General features: G+C 38.8%; 1 protein-coding gene across 4 annotated transcripts in view; it reads right to left on the bottom strand.

The window, feature by feature from the left end:
• The window catches only part of cdkl5 (cyclin dependent kinase like 5), a 136,955-nt gene that overhangs the window by 59,284 nt on the left and 53,071 nt on the right, over positions 1–24,600 (bottom strand). For all 4 annotated transcript variants that reach the window (XM_048540164.2, XM_048540166.2, XM_048540165.2 and 1 more), the window contains 4 exons: positions 23,095–23,215; positions 20,742–20,801; positions 8,280–8,370; positions 5,242–5,431 (listed from right to left, as the gene is read on the bottom strand). In XM_048540164.2, the coding sequence (XP_048396121.1) occupies positions 5,242–5,431; positions 8,280–8,370; positions 20,742–20,801; positions 23,095–23,215 (462 nt within the window). The remainder of the gene's footprint in view (positions 1–5,241; positions 5,432–8,279; positions 8,371–20,741; positions 20,802–23,094; positions 23,216–24,600) is intronic.

Genomic DNA, 24,600 nt, shown 5'->3' with positions numbered 1-24,600 from the left:
ACCAGATTCCTTAATTAATCAATTCATTGTTTCATAACGGATAATTTCTATACTCTTGCTTCAGCCTCTGAAGTTAAACTGTGAATGTTTAACTGTTAAATATAACCAATTTTGACTTTTAGAGAGAGATTTCCTCAACTCACCAAACTCCCAGCACTCCATTCATGTCACACTTAATTAATGTTATTCAATAAAACTTCTGACAACCCATAAATGACTTTCTGACTGGAAGAACATCCAAGAGGCCAGTCTCCTGTCACTGGGTCCTCCTTTATTTACATGCGGAGAGTCCTTAACACTGATCCAACCCTCTCAGAGCCAGGTGAGTGAACAGAGTCATCTGATTCCCCTGGTTAGATCTGTCAGCCAGGGCTCCATGACTGGACCACATTAACAGCCCCAATCAGGGAACTCATTCTACAATATCCACCTGGCTGACCTCATTACAAGAACAAAATCCCTCCCTCTCAATCATGGGATAGTCTGGTTCTTTATCTTGCAGCGCTTCCTGGGGCATTTTTGCACCAGGTCAAGTTCCTCCAACTCTGCGACAGATGCGGGTGGCATCTAACACACAGTAGTTTGCCTCTTATGCCTGAAAAGTCTTAGAAGAAATTCATTTTCTTCTTCAGGTCACAAAGGCATCAAGACAGCAACATCTGCCGTGTCTACCTCAGATTTTGAGGTCTCTTGAACGCTTGACAGAGAAGGCAAACCCACGGGCTCCACCACAATTTCTGCAAGTTCTGAGGAGCTAGCACGTTTTGCTTCCGTTTATGAGTTTGCAGCTGTCATATGGTTCACGTGTTCAGGACTGTCGCATTTACTTGAACTTTACAAGTCACAGGACCTGACCTTGCATTGACCATGCCTCTTACCCAGGCAGGGCCATTTCTGCGGTTCCTACAGCAAACTCTCCGAAGCAAACTGTTTCTTTCACTTAACAGAGTTTTACGTCCAGCATTGGCCTTCCTGGTGCCATTGCACCCGACAAAACAGATCCCACAAATATGGAATGATCAGATTTGACTTTGTATGGAATTTTCTCCCCATTAGCAAATCTGCTGGAGCTATCCTTGTAGGTGCATGAGGGGTGGTTCTATAATCAAATAGGAACCAGGACAGTTTGTTATTGTAGTGAAGCTGTAGGCTTTCCTTAAGCCTGCCTTCAAAGTGTGGACTGCTATTTCTGCCAGACCATTGGATGATAGATGGTATGGAGCTGTCCATTTATGCCAAATGCCTTTCGACTTTAGGAAATACTCAAAAACCTTGCTGGTAAATAATAGCGCATTATTTGTGACCAATACTTCCAGGAGTCCATGCATTGTAAAAGATGCGCACAGTTTTACTATTGTCATCCCCAACAAATGAATTCTAAGCACAGCCAGCCACTTTGATTGGGCGTTCAGAATGACCAAGGACACTGAGCCTTTTAAAGGACCTGCACTGTTGACATGTAACTGAGGCTAGGGTTTACCCAGCTTCCTGAGGAAGGGTCACCGGACCCGAATCGTTAACTGTTTTCTCCTCCACAGATGCTGCCAGACCCCCTGCTCAGTTTTTCCAGCAACTTTGTTTTTGTTCCTGATTTACAGTATCTGCAGTTCTTTTCATTTTTATTCCTATCGATGTTTTTTTAAAATTCTTTTATGGATGTGGGTGCCACTGGCTGGCCAGCATTTCTTGTCCATCCCTACTTGCCCTTGAGAAGGTGGTGTAAGCTGCCTTTTTGAACTGCCGCAGTCCTCCTGTTGTGCTATTAGGGAGGGAATTCCAGGTTTTTGACCCAGCAACAGTATGGGGAGTAGTGACGGTGAGGGTATAGAGAAAGAGTGGGAGTTGCTGGTAGAGATTTTTGTTGTAATTGGCACTCCAGAACTGTGGAGGAGTTCAGCCAGTAGCTGGGGTGGTGGTGACCTTTGCGCAGGACAATCACTCTTGTTTCCCATAATAATACGTCATTTTGTACTGTGATCTGGTCTCTCCAGGTCTAAAATGGTTTTGATTCTGTTTATGACAGTCCTTTGGCTTTGCCATCATCACCTGCTTTCGCGAGGACTGGATCTTTCTGCAACCAAAAACTGTGTCAGCTGTGACTGGAAATATGTCCAGAAAATTTAAAACCACTAGTGGCAGTACCACTGGTGGTGTATCTAAAAAAGTGGGATGTGGCTCAACAGATCCGAATTTGCTATTTGGTCTCCTGGGCAATGTCCAACTTTTAATTGTCACACTTAGTATTACAGCCCACCACTAAATTTGGTGTGAAGCTACGTTTGGTACTGCCTTGTCCTCTACATAGACCTACGGTCTACTATTATTAAAAATTTATTCTGTTAAAGATATTGGTGGAACTTCCTTACTCCGAACATTACTACCAAATCTTCATTGTCTATGCAAGTGTATTTACACTCTGCAATAGCACAAGTCCTAGACGCACATGCCATCGGGCCACTTATGAGTTTACACTAGCCAGATGCCATATGGGAAGGCATCCCATGTCAATACCAGATCTCGCTCGGGATAACAGTGTACAAAACCTTGAAGGTGATAGCAGTTTTGTCAATTCCCTGAAAGCTACGGCTTGGCTACATGACCATTTCCAAGGCTGACTATTTCTTTTAAAAAAAGAATTGATGCGAAGGTGCCAGGATGGAGGTCACGTTTGGATGAACTTGGTGCAATAATTCACCAGCCCAGGGAAAAACCGAAGTTCCAGGACACATGTGGGAAATGGGGAACCTCTGATTACCCCAACTATTTTTAAGTGTAGTCTGGTCTTTCAACTCTGTAGCCCAATTAAATCACTTGCGGTTCGTGGAGCACGTTTTTCCCTTCAAAGGCAAACACCTACCTGGGAGAAATGGCTAAGAACTACCTCCAACTTCTCTAAGTGCTCTATGTTGGTCTTGCCTGTTATTTGCATGTCATCTAGATAAATGGTGACCTGGGATTGGCTTTGTTCACTGAAAAATTACACAGGCTGACAATACCACAAATGGCAATCTCATATGTTGGTACAAACCCTTTTAGCTATTAACAATAGCAAACTTCTGGAAATCCTCATCTAACTGCAACGCAAGTACTCATGGCTCAAATCCAGCTTCGTGAAGATAGCATCCCAGGCCAACTTTGCGCATGAATCCTCTACACAAGGGATTGGGTATTTATCTAGCTGCGAAACGGTTTACAGCTTGTTTAAAATTTTTCACAATACTAAACTGACCTGTTGGGCTTCACCGTCGTTAGGTTTTAGGCTGTCCATTCAGCAAACTGGATCTGTTTGACGATGCCTTTGCTTTCCAGTATTCTGATTTCTGCCTCTACTTTTGCCCATTAAGGAAAAGATGCTGGGCAGGCCTTGCACAATCATGGAGGTGCTTCCTGGTCAACATGCAAGGAGGTCTTGACTCCTTTAAAAGATGCCAGACCTTCTTGAAAAGCTTCTGGGTACTAAATTTGGACTTCATTCAGGTGCTGTTTTCTAATGAAAAAAATGTTGAGCCTAAGTAGGTGAATCTTTCTCAACCAATTTCGCCCCAGCAGGCTTGGGCCCGAGTCTTTGACAACAATGAGTGGTAACTGAACCAGCTGCTTCTCATAATAGACCAGACTCAAGTTATACCCTTAATCCGTGAAGGCGCTCCAGTATAGGTTCTCAGTCTATCCGAGGTCTTGGACAAACTTAAAGGTTGGGGGCCACAGCAAATTTTGTTGAAGACAGGTTCTGCAATCACTGAAATGGCTGCATCGACAACCTCAACTGGAACCAAGTGACCATCTAACCAGACGTTTATTTTGATTGGTTCGGATTTGGATGCTGCTGAGCAATTTAAGTGTTCCAACCCAGATATAGGTGAACTTTACAAGGCGTGCACTCTCATGGATACTGGCATGAGAGCTGTTACTCAATTTAGGAGTAGTGGGACTCTTTTGCTGTCGCGAGTTCACATCCCAGCAGCAACTACAATGGCTTGTCAGCCCAGATCCTGAAGGAAACGTTAACCGTTTGGCCGAGGCTCAGCTGTGTTTTGGGTTTTTGCTGTGGGCTGACCTACAGTCCCTCCGTTCAAGGTATATCCTGAGCGAGGCTATGCAATTGCCTTCACTCAAGTGGTGTTGCCCAACCTCAGTCGGACTGGTGAAGGCATCAGAATACACAGCAACCTATAGGCTCCACTTGTTGCACTTTCCAACGATAAAGCCAATTGTAGTGCCAGCCTGAAGTCCAACGAGGCTTTCACTAGCAGGCGCTTCTGCAAGATCACATCATTAATCCCACATACCAAAATGGTCTCTCAGCATCTCATTGGTTTAACGCTGAAAGTCACATTCCTCTGCCAGTCGCCATAACCTTATTAACCGAATGCAGATCACCCTGGCTCTTGAACTGCTGAGTAAAACTGACAGCACTCAGAATTAGAGGGCGGCTTGGGGTCATAATAATCCTTAACTAAATCCATCAACTCAAAAGGTTTAGTATCTAGTGCCTCAGGGAAATTTAGACTTCTGATAACTGAAAAAGCCACGTGTGCACAAGCTGCCAAGCGAAATGCTTATTGCTTTTCATCTGCAACAATGTCTTTGGCCAGAAAAATTAATGCATTCTTTGCACATACTGGGCCCCGCTTTTGATGTCAGGATCAAATAAGCCAAGCTTCCCAAATAATGGCATGATGCCAGAAATGCTTACCCCAAATCAAAGATGACAGTGATGAGCGAAATTCTTCAGGAGCACGTTTTGCTCTCGCTGCCTTTGAAATAATTCCACACAGACCAGGATCCTATCACCAAGTCATCTTTTATTTCCATGTAGAAAGACCTGGACACTGGTCCAGCTTCCTCAGAGCGAGCTCTCAGAGTGAACAGCATGTCTGACACTCCTGTTTATATCTAGCAATCAGGGCTCCCTGATTGGGCCAGATTAACAGCCCCAATCAGGGAACTCATATTCTATAAGGTCCATCTGGTTGATCTAGTTACAATTACTACATGAGCAAAGCTATTTTTACAAAATATGTATTAAAGTGAAACTGTTAAATTTCAATTACATTTCTGTAAGGTTACAAGCTCAATAAATATTATCCAATTATATTCAATTTTTAATTTAATTTGTCGTATTTGATCAGAATAACATAGATTATTGGTTTTCTTAGATATATTTATTTCAATCTTTGAATATGAGAACTGAGTGCATTGTGATCCTTAACTCGACTTGAATTTTTATAAACACCATACCCGTAGGCCGTGAAAGCGAGGATTACTATAAAACAGCTTCATCTGCTCAGGAGGCAGCGGTCCCAATACTCTCTGAATTGTGTAAAGCTGATCTATTTCACTTTCTCCTGGAAAAAGCGGCTGTCCATCACTTAGCTCTCCAAGGATGCAACCCACAGACCACATATCAACAGCCTTTCCATATGGAGCTCTGCAAAAAAGAGAAGGAAAACAAAACATACACAGAATTGTGTTCAGTTTTAACATTTTACCAGATAGTGTGATTCAGCCCCTCTTTTTTGTGTGGGGGGTGGGCAGGAGCTGAGAGAACAGAAGTGTGGCTACAAAGGCGGCAAACATGATAAAATGTCAACAATACAAAACTTTAAAACCTGGTGCGCTTACATGTAAATACTTCAATTCATAACTAAGTAGCAACATTAATTATTGTATTTTACACTAATTCATATAAAGGTGAGCAATTAACTATGTCTGATAGTAACAAGTGACAATGCAAGACTGAAATAACCTTTCCACTACCATCCCACTAGGTATTATAATAAACTATATAACAGTATGAAAATATTAGTCAGCTAAGCCATACTGAGTACTCATGTCCACAATCTTAAATTACTGAATTTGAACAACTCTGAGCAAGCAATTGTGGCTGTGGTTAAATGGCTAAATAGGAACACACTTTCTTTATCTTTAGTCAATCGTGAAAGGTGGGCATGACTGGCTGGGCCAGCATTTCCTACCCATCTCTAGTTGCCTCTTGAGGATAAATGTTATACTTCTTGTTATTCAAGTCAAACACTTGTGTACAATCAAAAAGTGCAAGATGAAATCAAATCACCCAAATGGCAGCAGCATGACTTAACTTTTATTTGAAATAAACAGCATCCTTGTAGATTATCATTATGCTTCCAGACATCATACATACTTGTGCACAAGTTTATCCCCCAATTTTTGACCTGAAAAACTTATTTGTGATACATGTCAAAAACATCCACCCTCCATTTTCAGGGATTAAACAATGAAAGGGTATAATTTAATATTGCGTCAAAAGAAGAAAATTTCACAGCACCTGAATTTGATGATGAAAACAATCAATTCTCCTGTTTTGACATACTACATCAAAAACAATTGCAACAAGTGTTCTACACTAGAAATATAGGCAAGACATAGATGGACTTCAAAAGGCTAGCAAACCACAGTGTCACCTAACTTTTGAAAAACAGGTCCTTCTAAGGTCAACTGGCCACAAAAGTACAAGGCTCACAGATGGTCAATCTTGTTTGGATAATGACAAAATTTAAGATGATGGTGATATTTAAGCACAAAGCTCTCACCAAACAGAATTTTAAAAAAAATAAGAAGCATTGTTATCCATTTTCACGTTGGATGAAGGCAGATGCAAGAATTGGCCCTCAGGGTCCAAGCTAAGCAAGTGTAGCAACTGCATCATTTTGAAACTGACAACACTCAACAGTCACATTGGAGCTACTTTAGTAATTACAGTGACAGAACGTTACAGTCAGGTGACATTACATGGGGACATATTGGATGACCAACGATGACAAAACATAACCAGGAACAGCCAACTATTGGAACAAATACTACTTCAATGGATATTGTTTATAATGCTGTAACAGAGAACTAAAAGGGATTTTCAAGTGTTGATTTATACTACACTATTGAGATGGTCTTTGTTAGATTTAATTTGGGCTCAAATCAAGAACATGCATCAATACATAAAAATATTTCAGGGTAAAGGACAATGTTGACACTTTGAATTTCATCCCAAAAAACTTTCCTCAAATATTTGACTTTTTGCAGGGTCCGTAAGGTATTTGATGAATTCACAAATTGAAAAGAGCTAATCACAGGACTCCAGCGCACTGCTGGGAAGGAATACTGTTTTCGTTTAATGCACTATTTGGAAAATCTGACAAAGTAGTTTGCTGTATTAGATATCTGACACATCAATAAGTGGTGGTCCAAACATGTCATTGAACCCATACAAAGTAAACTCTCTGCTGCTGTACAACAAAACACAAAATTGCAGGCCTGAGAGCAAAACAAATGGCCATGGTTAAAAATAATATGGAAATTTACAGTTTACTGACCTATAAATGAGTTGTCCAGACAACCCATTCCAAATTGAGTTTTTTCCCCAATAAACTGATGCTACCCTTTCTAAGCAACCTTATTGTCCCTTTGTCTCCTACTAAAATTGATTAAAAAATGAGATTGCGTCAGGGTCACAAAGCGTATATCTAAAGGGCGTTAAGTAGTACCCTCAAGCCTGGGCAAAGGAAGACCAGCTGCACCTCATGATTGAAAAGCCGTGGTGAAAATGGAAAACTTAAATACTTATTTATAACAGCACAGCTTTGCTTATTGGTCACTCTTCATACGTCAAACCAGGCAGGAGAAACCTCTGTGACTGCATCATCTCGAGATTAATAGATATTACTGGATACACAAAATCTTGAATCAGGGTTGGTGAACAATGAAATGGTGTTATACCAAGACTGTAACAATTTCAATTTAATAACAGTTAAGACTCAAAAGAATTTTGATGTCACTCTCAATTCCTATGCGTTTACAGTCCTTACCTCAATTAACTTCAAATACAAAACTGTACTTGTCACCAATCACAGAACTAGATAAAGATTCCAATGGATTTCAAATCGTAAAACCTAAGATATCGTATATCAATTTTCAAAGAGTATTAAATAAATTCCTTATTATTTAATTCTTTTGTTTTATTTTTACAAATTATCTACTGTCAGTGCAAAACCGGAGACGATGTCTTGCAATAATTCACTTTCCACTTTTGAGTTCATGCATTTGTAAAGAACACAATTCTCATTAACTGGGGTCAGAATAAATTACCATTGTCCTCAAAATATTCAATTTGTCATGAATAATTCAGTTCCCCAATGTTACGCCATTTTAATGCGTGCTGAATTCATTTTCAACAGGTTCACTAAAGTAATGTTATTTTACAATATTCTTCCAATCGACAACTGTCAAGTAGCTCAATGACTCACCCAAGCAGCAGCTCGGGTGAACGATACCACCTAGTGGCCACATATTCTGTGTAATTCGCATTGCTGCCCTCTGATAAGTTCCGAGCAAATCCTAAATAAGAAACCAAAAATGTGAGCATGTTATACAATCCCAAAACCTCAAAATGCTGTCGATAAATATTTAATGCATTAAATATTTATCAAGATTTCTTTTAAAAAATATTAGGGTTATCACCTGGGTTTCAATAAAATTATGAGCAGATAGGGGGATGAACAGAACAGGAATGGAAAACTGAGAAATCAATTGCAATAAAAGTTATTTTCTTTACTTACTTTTGGCAATCACATTTTGTTGGGCATCTTATTTTTAAGCAGGCATAGGTGACAATATCAGAAAGTTACATTAAAAAAAACACTTGAAACAGAGGAGGTACTTGACGAGAGTACCATCAAATGTATATTTTTGACACCAAATCACAGGAGGAACCGGATTACCATGAGTTGGTCAAAAAGTAGATTTTACATCTTGAAAGTGAACAGTTACATTAAAGTAGATATTTAGCCAAGGAATTCTAAAATGATAACCAGGGCAGTTGATAGCAATGCCACTAAAGGCAGAAGAAATAAAATCAGGCCAGAATTGCAGGAATACTGACATCATGGTAGTACTGATATTCATGATGAAAAATTATAGAAATTGTCAGGACAAAGGCCAGGAGTGGAACTGGAAACCATATGAGAATGCTGAAATTGAAATGTTGTTAGACTGGGATCCAGAGTTGATCAACAAGCATGGATCTGATGAATCAAATGAGACTTGCAGCAAATTAAAAGACTTGGATGACCACAAGTTTATGTATTGTCATTTGATAGTAAAGAACCTGAACAAGTATGGCTGAAAAAAAACACATTTTGTCATTGCTTTTTGTCTTGCATTCATCAGAACAATTTCCAACAACACTATTCAAGGGAAAAACCAACATTTTTACTGCATGAGAGCAGAGTGCTGATTGGTTATTACTTTTGTGGAGAATGAACAAATTAATCATGACTGATAGTTAACTGCCAGGCTGCCAAGTATTAAACCAGGAAGATTGATTCTGATTGATCATTGCCTTTCCTTGAGAAATGAATCTGTGAATTGCTGTCACCTATTTTGTTGACTTTAAGCTTTCATGCACTGGAAGCTACATACATTAATACATAGAGCTCTGTTCTTTGAAGCCTTGAAGAGCGAAGTGAACACAATGGCGTTCTCCTTAAATTGGTATTCTTGCGAATTGCTCTCTTAAGTGCTAGACAAAAAGATTCAACATAATGCATCTTTTTTCAGCAATATGCAAGTTTATGTAGGGTGAAAAATGGAAGACCAACAACAGCTCCAAAAGATTTAAGGTTTCCACCCCAACTGACAAAGTTTAAATAGGTTCCAACAACACATTAACCATACAGCTTCCATCCTTCAGTCTGAAATTAAACAGGAGGTTACCAATGGCGCTGATGTTATGTTGAAGGCACCAAAATGATCAAATCGAAATTAGCTAAAACTGAAAGGCACTTGTAGAAGAAATATGTGGCAAAGTACTCGCGTACTTTCACTTCACCAGATCACTAATGATTACTATTTGCAGAATGAGTTGACCAAATGCACCTAATACCACAGGCAGCAGAGAGACACAAGAAAACAGGAAGGAAGTTAAAAAGTGAAAAATAACTGATGAAAGGTATATAATTTCCAGATATTAATATCACTTTTGAATTCAGGATTTCAAAATAGAGGCAGATAGACATTGATTATTTATATGAAACATTTTGTTCCTTAAAAGAAGAGTTCTTCTGCAACTAAGACCAAAATACTGCATTTGTTAGCTAAGTAAAAAGTAATTGTAAAGCTGCCACAATCCCAGAAGACCCTAAGGCATCTTTCTCATTAGTTCAACTTGAGGGTCACCTTGCCTCAGGCGAGGAGGGGCACTGAGAAAAAGGGACATTCATGTTCACTTCAGCCAAAACAGGAAATGAACATGCTGCTGGTGTCTTTCCACATCACAAACCAGCAGTCCAGACAACTAATCTAATCAACCTTCATTAGAAATGCGGTGAGTACAGATACCTGCGATGCTCATGGAAAGATGTCTATATTGTTGGGCTTATGACAGATAGGGTAAACATGTAGATCTATCTGATTTGTTTTCAGTTCAGAATAGTGTTTTAAAGTTCTTTTAAATTCAGATCAGTATACAGCAGGATAAGGCTATAACCAAATTTAATTTCTCTCCTCAGAGTCAGGGCACATCAGGGAACAAGTCACCTGAGCAGAAGGGTTTAATTTGTGAACCTTCCAAACCAGGAGAGCTTGCTTCAAAACCTCGGGTTTATTAGTACAAAGTTTAGGCTCTAAACTTGTGAAAAGTCCACAACAGCAGATTTGGAAAGGTCTCATCAAATAGTCTCCACAGTGGGGGAAAAAAAACAAACTGGCAGGAGTCATTTAAGAAGAAGCCTAAAGAGTTGAGCTGGGGTGTAATATCTTTGGGCTTGAGTCTCCATGACAGATAACATTACGAAACAAAACTAAAATTTTAAAGCTTTTGTGCTCCTGAGATGCTGCTTGGCCTGTGTTCATCCAGCCTCACATTTTATTATCTTGGAATTCTCCAGCATCTGCAGTTCCCATTATCTCTAAAATTTTGTTCTCTTCGTTTTGAGATCTTTCCATCTTTTAGATTTCAATAGGTTCTTTTTCAAAAAAAAACTGTGTAATAAACCCATGTTCTCTTGTCAAGGAAAATCTGCCACCACTTGTGAATATGCCTCAGTAACTATGCACCATGTTAAATAACTGAACAATCTGGGGTCTGACTTTTTGAATTGTATCATCAGGTGTGATGAGAGAAATATTTATGCTGGATGGAATGTGTTAATTCAAGTAGTGTCATGATTAACTACTTTAATTACTTTAAAAAACTACAAAGGAGTGAGTTTCCCTCATGTCTGTGGAAGGTTAATCAGCAAATGTACCAATCCAACAGCTTTCCTGGTTCAAGTCCTGCTCATTTGGGTGTGGAAACAAAGGGATTCTGGTTTCAATGGAGTCAGAACCTCCAAACTACAAGTTCTCAAGAGAATGCAAGAAATGAAATTGATGAAGAGCACTGAAACATCAGAGTGCGATTCATGCAATAAAATTCAACATTTGTTTTAGGCTGCGGTCAGTCAAAAAGTGTGCTTTAAATAGAAGCATGCTAAATTAACTTGAATTACTACTCCGTTCCAGCCCTGCATGAATTTCCAGGGATGACTGCAGCTGTGAAATTTTCTCAATAAGTTTAATGACTATTTGTTGCACTCCTCCTCTCCCCTCCCTTAGTTACATGGGTATCCAACAGTGAGGATGTTGGAAACTTACCAATTCTTCAACTGGATGATGACAAGAATCCATTCCCTCTATATCCAACTTCCTATACAATTTCCAAGTTGCTATTATTGGTGCAGAATGGCAAAGTATGTGTGAATTGGAAGGCAGGAAGCTAGAATTTGTGAGTCGAACAATTGTGGGTAAGAGAGTGCATAGTACCTTTAAAGGACGAGTTTATTTGTGCTCAGAGATTTTTAATAAATGCATGTTTGTGAGCAGTATTTGGAGGTTGCCAGTAGAAAGAACCTCAAAATAAAAGGGAAGCAAGTTTATTTAAAAAAAGCCTCACAGGTGGCAGCAAAACAACAGTCTTGTTTTGATGTTGTGACAATTAATTTGAATTTGGCCAATGTAAAACACCTAGATACAGAAAGCCAATTGAATTTAAATCTGACGGTCTTGAACCAATCCTACCTAAGACATATTATGTCGTCACAGGTACAAAGATGAGGGCATTTGGAAAATTGGAGAGTCATCTGCCAAAAGTTCGCACAATTTAGCTCTTAGAGAAAGCCCATCTAATTAATCAAAGGAGTACAGTATTTTAGCTCAAAGTCCTCATTGAAGAAATTAGAGAAAAAAAAATCCCTGACAGCAGAATTAACGGAGGAAAAGCATTAGTGAAGACAGCGGAGAAGATAAAATATTCCAGAAGACAGTCTGCGCGAACCTGGAGAGATTAAGTTTTAATTTATTATTTTCTTATTAGTTGGGTTTAATAAGTGAGATTTGTGTATCATTAACAGCATTCCAGTAGAATGTACAGTAGTTGGGAAGAACCAGCAGTTTAAGGGGAAATTCGTGGTTTGTTAGTAACGCTGTTAATTTGTTCATTGTTTAGGTTAAATAATGAAGTTGTTTCCTGTAACTTCAAGTGGAGATCAGGGATTTTCTTTCTTTTAGTAGTTTACAAAGGGAAAGGTGAGCTTCTCTGCATGTTTTGGGGTAATTAATAGAAGGGAACCTCTAATCCCGTCATAGCAGAATGGGGTTGCTGTTTTGGTTTAACTGTCAGAAGCATTTGGCCATCACACCACTCCATAATATTGTTTGCATTATGAATGAATGCTAAAAGGCTGGGCAGATTGACAGAAATGCAAATCCATAACATACCATTATTTTAGCACAGGATTAATTATCAAACAATGACATGCCACAAAGTCAAGTATAAGGTAGGGGTAGAGGTTAGATAGACCTTAGGCTTAGGGTAAAAGTTCGGCACAACATTGTGGGCCGAAGGGCCTGTACTGTGCTGTACCGTACCGTTCTATGTACTGTGTTCAACTTATTCTGCTATCTAGTATCTTAGTGTATGAGTCTTCAAACACTGGAGATCAGAACCAAAATTGAAGCCATCTGTTTCAAAGTTATCAGCTGTGTACATATAACATTCCTCCTTCACATATTGGGGGGAGAAAAAGCCAAAATAATTAACTTTCTTAGCAGTTTAGAATTTAGAAAATGCACAATTTTGAAAATTAGTGCAACAAAACTAACTCAGTTCTGCAAATAGATTAGTTTGAACACGCGCAACTGTAAAACACAATAGATCAAATACCTAATTTTTCTGGATGTGAGTTTGCTCGCTGAGCTGGAAGGTTCGTTTTCAGACGTTTCGTCACCATTCTAGGTAACATCATCAGTGAGCCTCCGATGAAGCGCTGGTGTTATGTCCCGCTTTCTATTTATCTGGTTAGGTTTCCTTGGGTTGGTGATGTCATTTCCGGCATTGGTGATGTCATTTCCTGTTCTTTTTACTATCCCCTGAGAAAAAGAACAGGAAATGACATCACCAACCCAAGGAAACCTAACCAGATAAATAGAAAGCGGGACATAACACCAGCGCTTCGTCGGAGGCTCACTGATGATGTTCCCTAGAATGGTGACGAAACGTCTGAAAACGAACCTTCCAGCTCAGCGAGCAAACTCACATCCAGAACTTCAACCTGAGCTACAAATCTTCTCAAAACTTAATTTTTCTCTCTGCTGTACATCATCGTCACCTGCAATATTAGACTGAAATTCTGTTTGCTTGCTTAGGTTGGCATGAACACTTCCTTGGCACTACATGAGTAAGAGAAGGGGAATTCTGGGATGCCCTAGCCAACATTCATCCTTCAAATAGTGATGTCTTCAAAATAGGAATCTATTCAACTAGAAATTTCATGGTGGAAAGCAGAAAGAAGTTAATTTATTAATGAGTCACACAAAATTGTGTTTCATCAAGTTATCTGTCCATTCAGTGTGAGTAACCTATTGGCAGATGCCAATTTGATACTGAGAGATTCGTGCTGGTAGATAAGTTGAACCTGGCCTGCACCCAAAGGTACATAAAGGATGCTGTTTGCCAGAGCTGTGCTGAAGCTCAAAGTACAGCAGACTGAATCCGGGAGGACTTGAAAGACAGGAACTTGGTGCAAGTAAGAATTCAATGCAAAAAGGAGAAGGGCTATTAAACAAATTGATCACAGAATTGTTGAGTCATAGAAGGATGTCATTCAGCCCAATGCGCCAGCACTAGTTTTATTACCTAGTGCCAATCTCCTACCGTTTACCCATATCTGTGCACACAATTTCTATCCAAGTAATCATCAACACTCTCTTTAATGCCTCATCTGAATCTGCCTGGCATTCCATCCTGTAAATACTATGTGAAAATGTTTTGTCTCACATCTCTGTTTGCACAGCACTTTAAATCCATGCCCTCTCTGTTACAGTTTCTTTAATGATCAGGAACAGCTTCTCTTCATTTTTTGTATCCAACTTATTCATGATTTTGAAAGCTTCTATCCAATCGCCTCTGTCTTCTTTTCTCCAAAAGACAATAGTGCTAACTTTTTCAATCTATCCTCATAACCAAAGTTTCTCATTCCTGGATCCATTCTTGTAAATTACTTCTACACTCAAACACATTCACCTCTTTGCAAAACTGTGGCGCAGTCAACTGTGCAGAATACTCCAGGTGAAATCCATTAAGTGCCCTACATCACTACCCTGTTTTTATACTCTTAGTCTTTATTAATAAAGTCAAGAAAACTGCACACTTCAACAACAGTTGTCTCCACCTGTCGTGCTACGTTCAACGATACGTGCACGTATGCACTCCGGTCCATCTGCTCCTGCGCCCCCTTTTGAATTATATCCCTATTTTACATTGCCTTGCAATGTTCTTTGAACCAAACTGAATTACTTCACTTTTCTATTGAACCTCTGCCACGAATTCACCCACTCTACCAACTTGTCAAAGTCCTTTTTGAATTCCACTGTCTTCCATCTAGTTGACAATTCTTCCAACTTTGTCATCTGCAAACTTTGATACTGTCACCCTGCACACCAAGGTCCAGATCATTCATATCTAAATTTTAAAAATGCAAACGTTCAAATATTTAATCACAATTTAAAACTTAAACATTACACTAGATTATAAGGCCACTAACTGTTGAAAATACATAACATATGTTGTAGAATACTTCAGCAACAAGAGGAGAAGAACAATGACTGGATTCTGTTGAGCTGCAGTGTGGAAGAATGGGAAAGACCCAAATCAGATCCTATACCTTGATATTGGCTGTCATTGGCTAGCCAGCATTTATTGCCCATCCCTAGATGCTTAAGGTGATAGGGACCTGCCTTCTTGAACCACTGCAGGTCAACCCACAATGCCATTAGGGAGGGAATTCTAGGACTTGCATCCAGTGACAGTGAAGAAATGGTGAAATATTTCTAAGTCAGGATAGTGAGTGGCTTGGAGGGGAACTTGGAGATGGTGATGTTCCCATATTTCTGTAGCCCTTGTCCTTCTAGATGGATGTGGTCTGGGTTTGGAATGTGCTGTCTGAGGATCTTTGGTGAATTTTTGCGGTGCATCTTGTTGATACTACACATTGCTGCAACTGAGCGTCAGTGGTGGATGAAGTGAATGCAGTGCCAATCAAGTGTGCCGCTTTGTCCTGAATGGTGTCAAACTTCAAGTGTTGTTGGGGCTGAACTCATCCAAGCAAACGGGGAGTATTCCATCACACTCCCGACTTGTGCCATGTGAAGAGTTTTCAGGAGACAGGAGGTGAGTTAATCATCGCAGTTTTTCTAGCCTCTGCTAGAGGGGAATGCATTTACATCTCTGTAAAAGATTATGATTTTTCTGTGCTTAGAGATTTAAAATGGAGGTATGTGAGCAGCAGCTTGAAAGTTTGCTAGTACACAGAGAGAGGTTGAATTCAAACATCTGTATAACAAGGCCATACAATTAGCAGGCTTAGCAGCAGCTTTTACCAAGACAGGTTTTGAATTTAGCCAATCGATTTAAACCAGGCACTCACATACCAAAAATCAATTAAATTTAAATCTGATAGGATTGGTCTGATGTTGTCAAAACTATTTCAAAAAAACATTATTCTGTCATCAAGGGTTTAAAAGAACGGATCAGTTGGACAAGGTTCCAGAGGTAGCTGCCATCTGCCAGAGTTATCAGGTTAGAATCGCTGGCTCTCAGCCTCTTCCAGAGAAAATACCATCTAAATACCAACGGTATCAACAGCACAACCAGTTAGTGTTTCTGACAGAAGAACTGACAGTGAAGGGACAGAACATTCCAGAAGACATATCACCTAGCTGTAATTTCGATCGACTAATTTTTTTTAATACAAGTTGGACTTGTATTTATTGCAACAGTAAACCATTAGAATCTCACTTTATTCGTGAATTGTTAGTAGTTAGAAGAGATTTCTTCGGATTGTTAGTTTAGTTAATTTGTTAATCTGATTTCTTTTGTTATGTAGTGGAAGTTGACCATTCTCTGAGAATCAAAATCGAAACACCCAAAGAGGAGCACCTTGCCCTATAATCTGTAAAAGAAGTGGGAAAAGTGGTGTAACCTACCTTTCAACAACTTGTAGTCGTTAAACAAAATAAATCCCTGACACACACACTACAATCAACAAGTAACAATTTATCTAACATGACTTGGATGAAGAAACTAGGAGCTGCATAAGCAAATAGTTTGGAGAAATGTGTGCATGGCAGATGTGCAGATTCACTGAGATATCAAAATTACAGCAGACTGAATTCTATGAGAAATGAAAGGTCATTTACTTAGGATTTAACTACGATAAATTACTAAGAGTAGGAACTTTGCAGAAGCAAAAAGATTTGGGAGTTCATGTCCTGAAATCATTAGAACCTAGTGCTCGAACTTCAAGAATAAATCAGACAATAGAATGTGGCCTTTATTTCAAGAGGACTGGCATACGAAGTGGAGGAAGTTTTATTTTACTTAGAAAAAGGCTGTTCAAACCCCAGTGGCGTATCTTGGGGAGAGAATACTGTATTGGCCTTGAAGTAGGTACTGCACAGATTCCCCAGAGCTGAAACATTAAATAAGGAATACAGGATGAATAAATTACCTTGAACTTCCTTTTTCAAAAGACTGAACAATGATCTAATTGAAGTGCTTAAAATAACAATGGAATTTTAGGGATAGTTACAGAATAACATTTCCTCTGCCATAGAAATCCAAAACAGAAAGTCAAGACCTTAAAATTTGAACTGAGCTAATCTGAAATGAAATCAAAATGTTGTTTTATGAAATAAGGTGTCTGTAAATCTGGGTCTAGCACCTTCGAAAGAGCTGTTTTGTTGTGTCAATTACCTTCAGGTGGAGTTGAGTTTCAGATCAGCTCCATGAATAAATGGTAGAACTGAAGTTGAATAGTGTGCTTTTATGCAGTTAGTGTATCCTCTTTTGTGCAAATTTTCTGCTGCACAGAACCAACAGTGACTTAAACTTATTTGTGAAGTACTTTCAAATATAGAAGGATATCAAAGGCTTTATATAAATATATTTATTTCTCATTTTTGCAGTGCACAAGAATAATCTGTTCAGCACTTCTCCAGAGCCAATGGCTTAGTGACAGTTTCTCTTTTGAGTCAGAAGTTAAAATAAATGCAAGAACAGGCAAATGCCTTCCCAACCTGGAGAAAACATGTTTGACTTTTAAATTTGTAGCTTTCCATTGTTTACATGTTCTTTCTTTGTTGAACTGAGTTTGAAATAGTACACAATAGTTAAATAATGCAAGATAAAACTCAAAAGCTAAAGTGCTGTTATCTTTGTCAATGCCCACTCTCAAAAGAATTTGTGTAAGTTTATAAATTCTTTCAGAAAACCATGGCCCAGAATTTGCCGAAATTTCTTCAATTCAAGGGTGTGAGTTGGAAATTTAACCCTTCTGGCTAATTTCTTACATTAACACGCTGGCAGTGCAAGTTGTAATCGTGTAGCAAGATTAATACCACATCTGAGATTTTAGTGAATAACAGGAATAACACTATCTCCTCAACAAACTAATTTTAAAGACTTCAATAGTTAGCAAAATTGTAATTTGGCATCTGGTGTCACATTAGCAGTGTCCCAATGCTCTGGTACTTGTCCAGAATCAGTGATTTTTGAATAATTACAACCAATGGATCCACTATTTCAACAGCTAACTCTCTCAGGATTCTCAAATGCAAGTCGTCAAGGACAAGGGACCTATCTGCCTTTAGTCTTAGTAGTTTGTCAAATAATACTTCTTTCCTGATGGTGATGTTACTTGATTCCTCCCTGTGTTCTTAAATATAAATGGAATGCTCTAAGTGTCTTCCACCATAAAGCGTAACGTAAAATATGTTTAATTCTCTACAATTTCCTTTTCCTTGAAAACCATTTCCTCAGATTCGTTTTCTAAAGGGCCTGTGTCCACTTTGACATTTCTGTTCCATTTCAGACATTTAAAAAAACTCTTATTGTCATATTTTATATTCCTTGCCAATTTGCCCATGTAGTTTATTTTCACTGTTTTTATTGTCTTTTTAGTCCTCCTTTCCTGGATTCTGTATTTATCCTAGTCTTCAGTGCTACCACAACGCCCTTCCTTTTACTTTCACTCTCCTTCACTTCCTGAGTTAGCCTTAGTTGGTTTACCCCTCTCGGAATCTTTCCTCCTCACAGGGATGTATTTCTGCTGACAGTCATGAACTACTCCTTAAACAATGGGTGGCACAGTGGCTCACTGGTTGGCACAACTGCTTCACAGTATCAGGGATTCAGGTTCAATTCCAGTCTTGGGCGACTCCCTGTTTGCACATTGCCAATTTCTAGATGGGTTTCTGTCATGTGCTCCAGTTTCCATCCACAGTTCACAGATGTGCAGACTGGGTGGGTTGGCTTGTTAAACTGTCTATAGTTACAGGGGATGTACAGGCTAGGTAAAAATGCAGGATTGGGTAGGGGTCCAGGTCTGGGTGGGATGCTCTTCAAAGGGATGGTACAGACTCAATGGGCCAAATAGCCTCTTTCCATACTGTAAGAATTTTATTATTAGATGAGTCTAAATGTTTGCTGTTGCTTGCTTACTGTCATTCCTGTCATCTATCCACCCAGTTCACTTTAGCTAATCTTTATTCCATTTCAATTTCCTTTAGTTTAGTTAAACACAGCTGTTTCTGACCCATGTTTCTCAGTCTTGAACAGCATATTCAATTCTGTGTTATGATTACTACTTACTAGGGGATATTTTATTCTGAGGTCAGTTATTTATTAAGCCTGCCTCATTACCCATTACCACATCCAGTTCCCTGGTTGGCTCAATGACACATTGCTCTCGGAAACCATCCCTAACGCACTCTATGAATACGCTGCCATAGTTACCCTTTCTATTCTAGTGAACGCAATCAATACAAAGATTACAATCACCCACAATTATTGCTTTATTCTTTTTACATGATCCTATTATTTATTAGTATCTAACCCTTCTCACATGCTACTCTTGGGGTGGTCTGTACACTACTCCTGCCAATGTCTTCTTTGCCATACTCTTTTTCACCTCCACCTGAAAGGACTCTACATCATCCAAGCCGAGATCATCCCTCACAACTATCCTCATCTGATTTCTTACTTTCAGTGCAACCCCCACCACCTTTTCCACTTCTTTTGACTCTCCATAAGGTTGAATATTCCTGAATGCTCCCAGTGTTGATCTCCTTGGAACCTTTTTTTTAATAACGGCAGAAAAATTATATTCATTTACCCTGATTTGCACCATTCCAAGTTAATTTGCCTTTGGTCACGTCACAGATTCTATCAACGAGGCAATGTTCTGCCACGAGTCCAAAAGTAAACAATAGTTTTTCATGTTATATGTGATGTTGGCAAGGTTCTTGTGGCATTGTTGTCCTTGCCTCTAAGGCTCAAGTTCAAGTCACACCTGCTCCAGCGCAGTCAAAACACATCTGAACTGATTGATTAGACTTGTAACATGAATATGGTGATTGCTGATTGTTAACGAATTATTGGAAACATTTTTAGTGGCTCAGGGAGTTGGTAACTTTAAACCCAAACAATCTGATAGAAACTTAGCATCAACATGATTCCCAACCAGAACCCACACAAAAAAAATTAATTTAATAACTCAGTTCAAGCAATTTAACAAAAAAATTTAATTTGTAACTTGGTTACATACATCATGTGGCACCTTACGAATGATAACATTATTATTGCTAACTAATTTCCAAGTGGTTGGAAAAGTAATTTTCCCAATTAACTGGAGTCCTTAGGTAAATGATAAACATTTCCAATGGCTAAAGTACTCCCAAATAGATGACAAATTTATGATGATTAGCAAAAGAACTGGAGATGACATGAGAGAATAATCTTTTAGGCAACAAATGGCAATGATGTGGTGGATCAGTTCAACAGTAGCTTTCAAATAGGAATTGGAAAAGAAGTTGCAAGATGATTTTGTTTTGGAAAATAGGCAAGTGTATAGGAGAGAGTCGAAGTTGGTTGCTCTTTCAAAAAGACAGCCTCCAATTTACTATGCCCTAGTTTTCTATGATTCTAAACAACTTGTGGACTCTCCTTGTACAGTCTACAAAATAATTTGATAAAACTGACAACTTTATGAACCTTTTGATTAGATCATTAGATGCATTTGATGCACCAGCCAAGCCATCGGTTTTGTCATTGTGTTCACTGGTTTGTTATTCGATGTGTTTATGAGAGACGGAAGAAAATAATTATAACTTACCAAAATCACACAACTTTAACATGTCATTGTAGCTGATTAAAAGGTTTTCTGGTTTTATGTCTAAAAAAAGAACATATTACTATTATTAGCTAACTAGGACTTAAAATAGGATCTCATCTGACTTACAGTTCTGAAAAATTTTATTCACCAAACTGAACTGCAGTTAATTTTGCTTTCACAATGAAAATTGTACAAAATGGAATTCACACCGGCTATCTTAGCCTGCATAGGTCTTAAATAATTACCTCTAGAAACCAGTGCAAATTATTCTATTGGCACACATTTTTCAGGAACTTGATATTAATCAGTAAACAGAAGAAACATTGCAAAAGAACCAACAGATGTCCGTGGTTCACTTGTCAACAACAGGCATCCTTCTCTACCTTCATCTTTTTACATATTTAAGTGCCTAGATTATTTGGTCTTGGAATGCAAATACTTTGCATCAAAGAGACAAGATGCATGCTGCAAATCGTTACAGACAACTATTGAACACAAGGCAACTCACATTTCCTAGTAAATAGTTTTTGGCTCAAACAAGACACGAGAAAGTAGATTGTTCACCTTACATGTGAATCCAGAACGGAGATTAAGTAGGATAACAGTTTAAAATAGAGCTTCTATTTGAAGTATTCACCTTAATAGAGCCCACATGGAATGAGCCACACAAATCAAGTTAATTTAATTCCCAGACTGCGCTGAGTGGGTTAATTTTATTTGTGATCAGAGCACGGATACTATCATTGTCCTCAACGACAAGGGGTCTGGGGGAAATGTAGAGTCAAAGAATCAGCCTGCAATTCCATCCCAATTATTTTCTATTGCACCCTGCTAAAACAAAGCATTAGCTCATTGACGGGTGCATCAATACCCACTGTGAAGTCTGCTCCGCCATTTGATGCATCGTCACTCAAGTCATCTTGGCCTCAACTGATTCCAGGTGGCAGTGGAGTATAGATCATGAGCTGGAGCTCAGCCGTTCCATGCCCTTCTCTTTCCTCTTTTCTCACTTTTTTCTCTAAGTTCTTCTAAATTTTTTTTTTTAAAAATCTGTTCACCTTCTGGAGGCAGCTTAATCAAGGAGGCAACGGTGATGGCGGCAGCAGCTGGGCAGCCAGAGCAGGGACTTTGTTGGTCGGCCACAACAAGGTTGGTGTGCCCCGGCAGAACTCTGGAAGTTGGGGGAATCATGGAAGTAGCCAAGGGCACGGAGCAGCACCAGCACAGGGCTCTTGGTGGTCTCGAAGTTGGTGGCAAGATGGCTATGCAGAGACACAGGGATCAAGAGATCGACTCCAGCACGGGAGAAAGAGAGGATGGCAGTTGGTAGTGAGACAGCAGCATGGAGGAGCAAGGATTGAATGATCAAATCCAATACAGGACCGAGATCAGGCCCTCGTGGGGAAAGCCAAGCATGGAGTAACTGCAGGCTTATAGCTTAAGGAGGACTGTAATTTGGAACATTTACCTTTATTTATTATGTATTACTTGATACTGACAATAACTGATGTTGAACTTTTAACTTTTTTCTTTGTGGTACTGTAAGTGATGACATTGTAAACTTTCACTTTACTCCTGTATCACCTTACTTGAATGTATAAGACAATAAAACCTAATTCAAATATGACCATCATACAGAGAATAACCACAGGAGGAAGAAATATAAAAATGGAAAGAGTAATCCAGTAATGCCTTTGTTTCATTTCAAACAAAGATTTGATTTTATTTATTATTGCCACATGCGCCTAGGTACAGTGAAATGTTTTGATTTGTGCTCAGTACAGGCAGATCATACCATAAAAGTGTATAAGGGTCATAAAACAGAGCAAACAATATAATGTCATGGCTGCAGACAAGGTGCACAGAGCAGCAAGATCAACATTAAATTCAAAATTTGAGGTGTCTATTCAGAAGTCTAATAACAGCAGGAAAGAAGCTTAAAACTGTTGTTACAGTTTGATGATGCTCTAAAATTAGTACTCAGAATGGAAATCCTCAATATATATTTTCCATTAGAAAACATGAAGACTAAATCCATGTATGAGATGTCAAAATGAATATCTCAATGTGCACAGAATATCTTGAACTCCAATTATCAGCATATAGGCTGGAAAGCCCCACCCTCTATATCTTGGCTCCATGTGCAGTAATTGTTAAACTTTGAACAATTGCAAGCTCAGTTACTGTTAAATTCATTTATAATAACATTTGATATTTTGACTTGGTTATTACAAAAATAGCACAATGCTGAATGAAATCACACTGTTCTTAGAAAAATACACTATAATCACAAATTTAAGCAGCAAGACTCTTATTTATTACAGTAGAAAATGACTACTTTTGGAGTAGTTACCTCGATGGACAATGTCATTCTTGTGGCACCAGTGAATTGCTTTGATTAGTTGATAAATGTAGTTTCGTACTTTTTCAGGTTGAACACCATTTGGCATCTCTTCAAGTAATTCAAGCATATTCTGAAAACCAAATGAATATAATCTTTCCATATTATCGTGAAGAGCATTACTTCACACAGCATTCAGACAGAAAAGTGCATTCTATTAAATTTTAAAATACTATTGTTCGTTTCTGCCTGTATTAGAAAAGCATATTTTGCAATGATTTTCTTAAAATGAGAAAATCAGATCTTAGCTTTAGAGTAGAAATTAATCCATTATTCACATCTTTACTAGAAATAAATTATTATTTAAATAGGCACATCTTTATTCTAGGGCTGATTAAGACAGTAAAATAAATAAATTAACTCTCTGGGATCATACATTCCAAATAATTGTTAAAATCTCTACAATATATCTTTGCATTTTCTTTATCCTCAACATGAGAGTTTTTGGCACTCTGAAAACAATGATTCAAGTTGAGGCACACTTCTACACACCCGAGTTTGGCAGGGTTTTTTTTTAAAAGGCCCATTTGTCACATCAGCCTTAATGAAGACCGGAGACTTTCTGTTATTGGGAGAAGCTGGATAGATAGGGACTTTTTTTCCCCTGAAGCGTAGGAGGTTGAGGGATAACCTTTATAGAGGTTTATAAAATCATGAGTGGTATAGATGGGATGAACAGCCAAGGTCTTTTCCCTAGTGTAAGGAGTCCAAAACTACGGGACATAGGGTTAAGGTGAGAGGGGAAGATTTAAATGGGACCTGACGGGCAACCTTTTCACATGAAGGGTGGCGCAAATGTGGCATGAACTGCCAGAGGAAGTGGTGGAGGCAGATACAATTACAACATTTAAAAGACATTTGGACTGGTTCATGAATAGCAAAGGTTTAGAGGGATATGGACCAAACACAGACAAATGGGATTAGTTTAGTTTGGGAAACCTGACTGAGTTGGACCGAAGGGTCTGTTGCCATGCTATATGACAGATTGTAAGAAAACATGAGTGGTCTCTTGCTCATCCCCGCTTTTGTATGATTTTAGCATTGTCAGCGAGGTCTACAGTGATCTAGGCCCAAAGATAGGGAATTCACTCAATAAAGCTTCCTGCCTCTCGAGATTATTTTAAAATGTTTTAAATATGCTTGGTCAAACATCGATCATCTACCTAACCATTGTGCGTGCCTTAATATGAAATTCTGATTGACAATGCTCCTCTGAGGTGCTACAAGATGTTTATAAGTTATCAACTTTCTCTTCATCACTGTACTTGTTGCAAATTTCCAACACTGATTACTGGATGGTGACCAAGACAGCGATCTTGGGTTCTTTTCCTCGTCCTATGCCTAAACTAACTCAGGAAAGCTTCTTCCTCCAATCAGTGCTTTGGCTAACACCTCTTAGTAAATCAAAGACAGAAAATGGAACATTTGAAGCCTTTACAGCTGACCATGTCATGTGAT

Source organism: Stegostoma tigrinum, chromosome 12, assembly GCF_030684315.1.
Source record: "Stegostoma tigrinum isolate sSteTig4 chromosome 12, sSteTig4.hap1, whole genome shotgun sequence".
NCBI classification, from domain to species: domain Eukaryota; kingdom Metazoa; phylum Chordata; class Chondrichthyes; order Orectolobiformes; family Stegostomatidae; genus Stegostoma; species Stegostoma tigrinum.
Note: the sequence above shows the minus strand (reverse complement) of the source record. Positions and strands in the feature narration are given on the sequence as shown.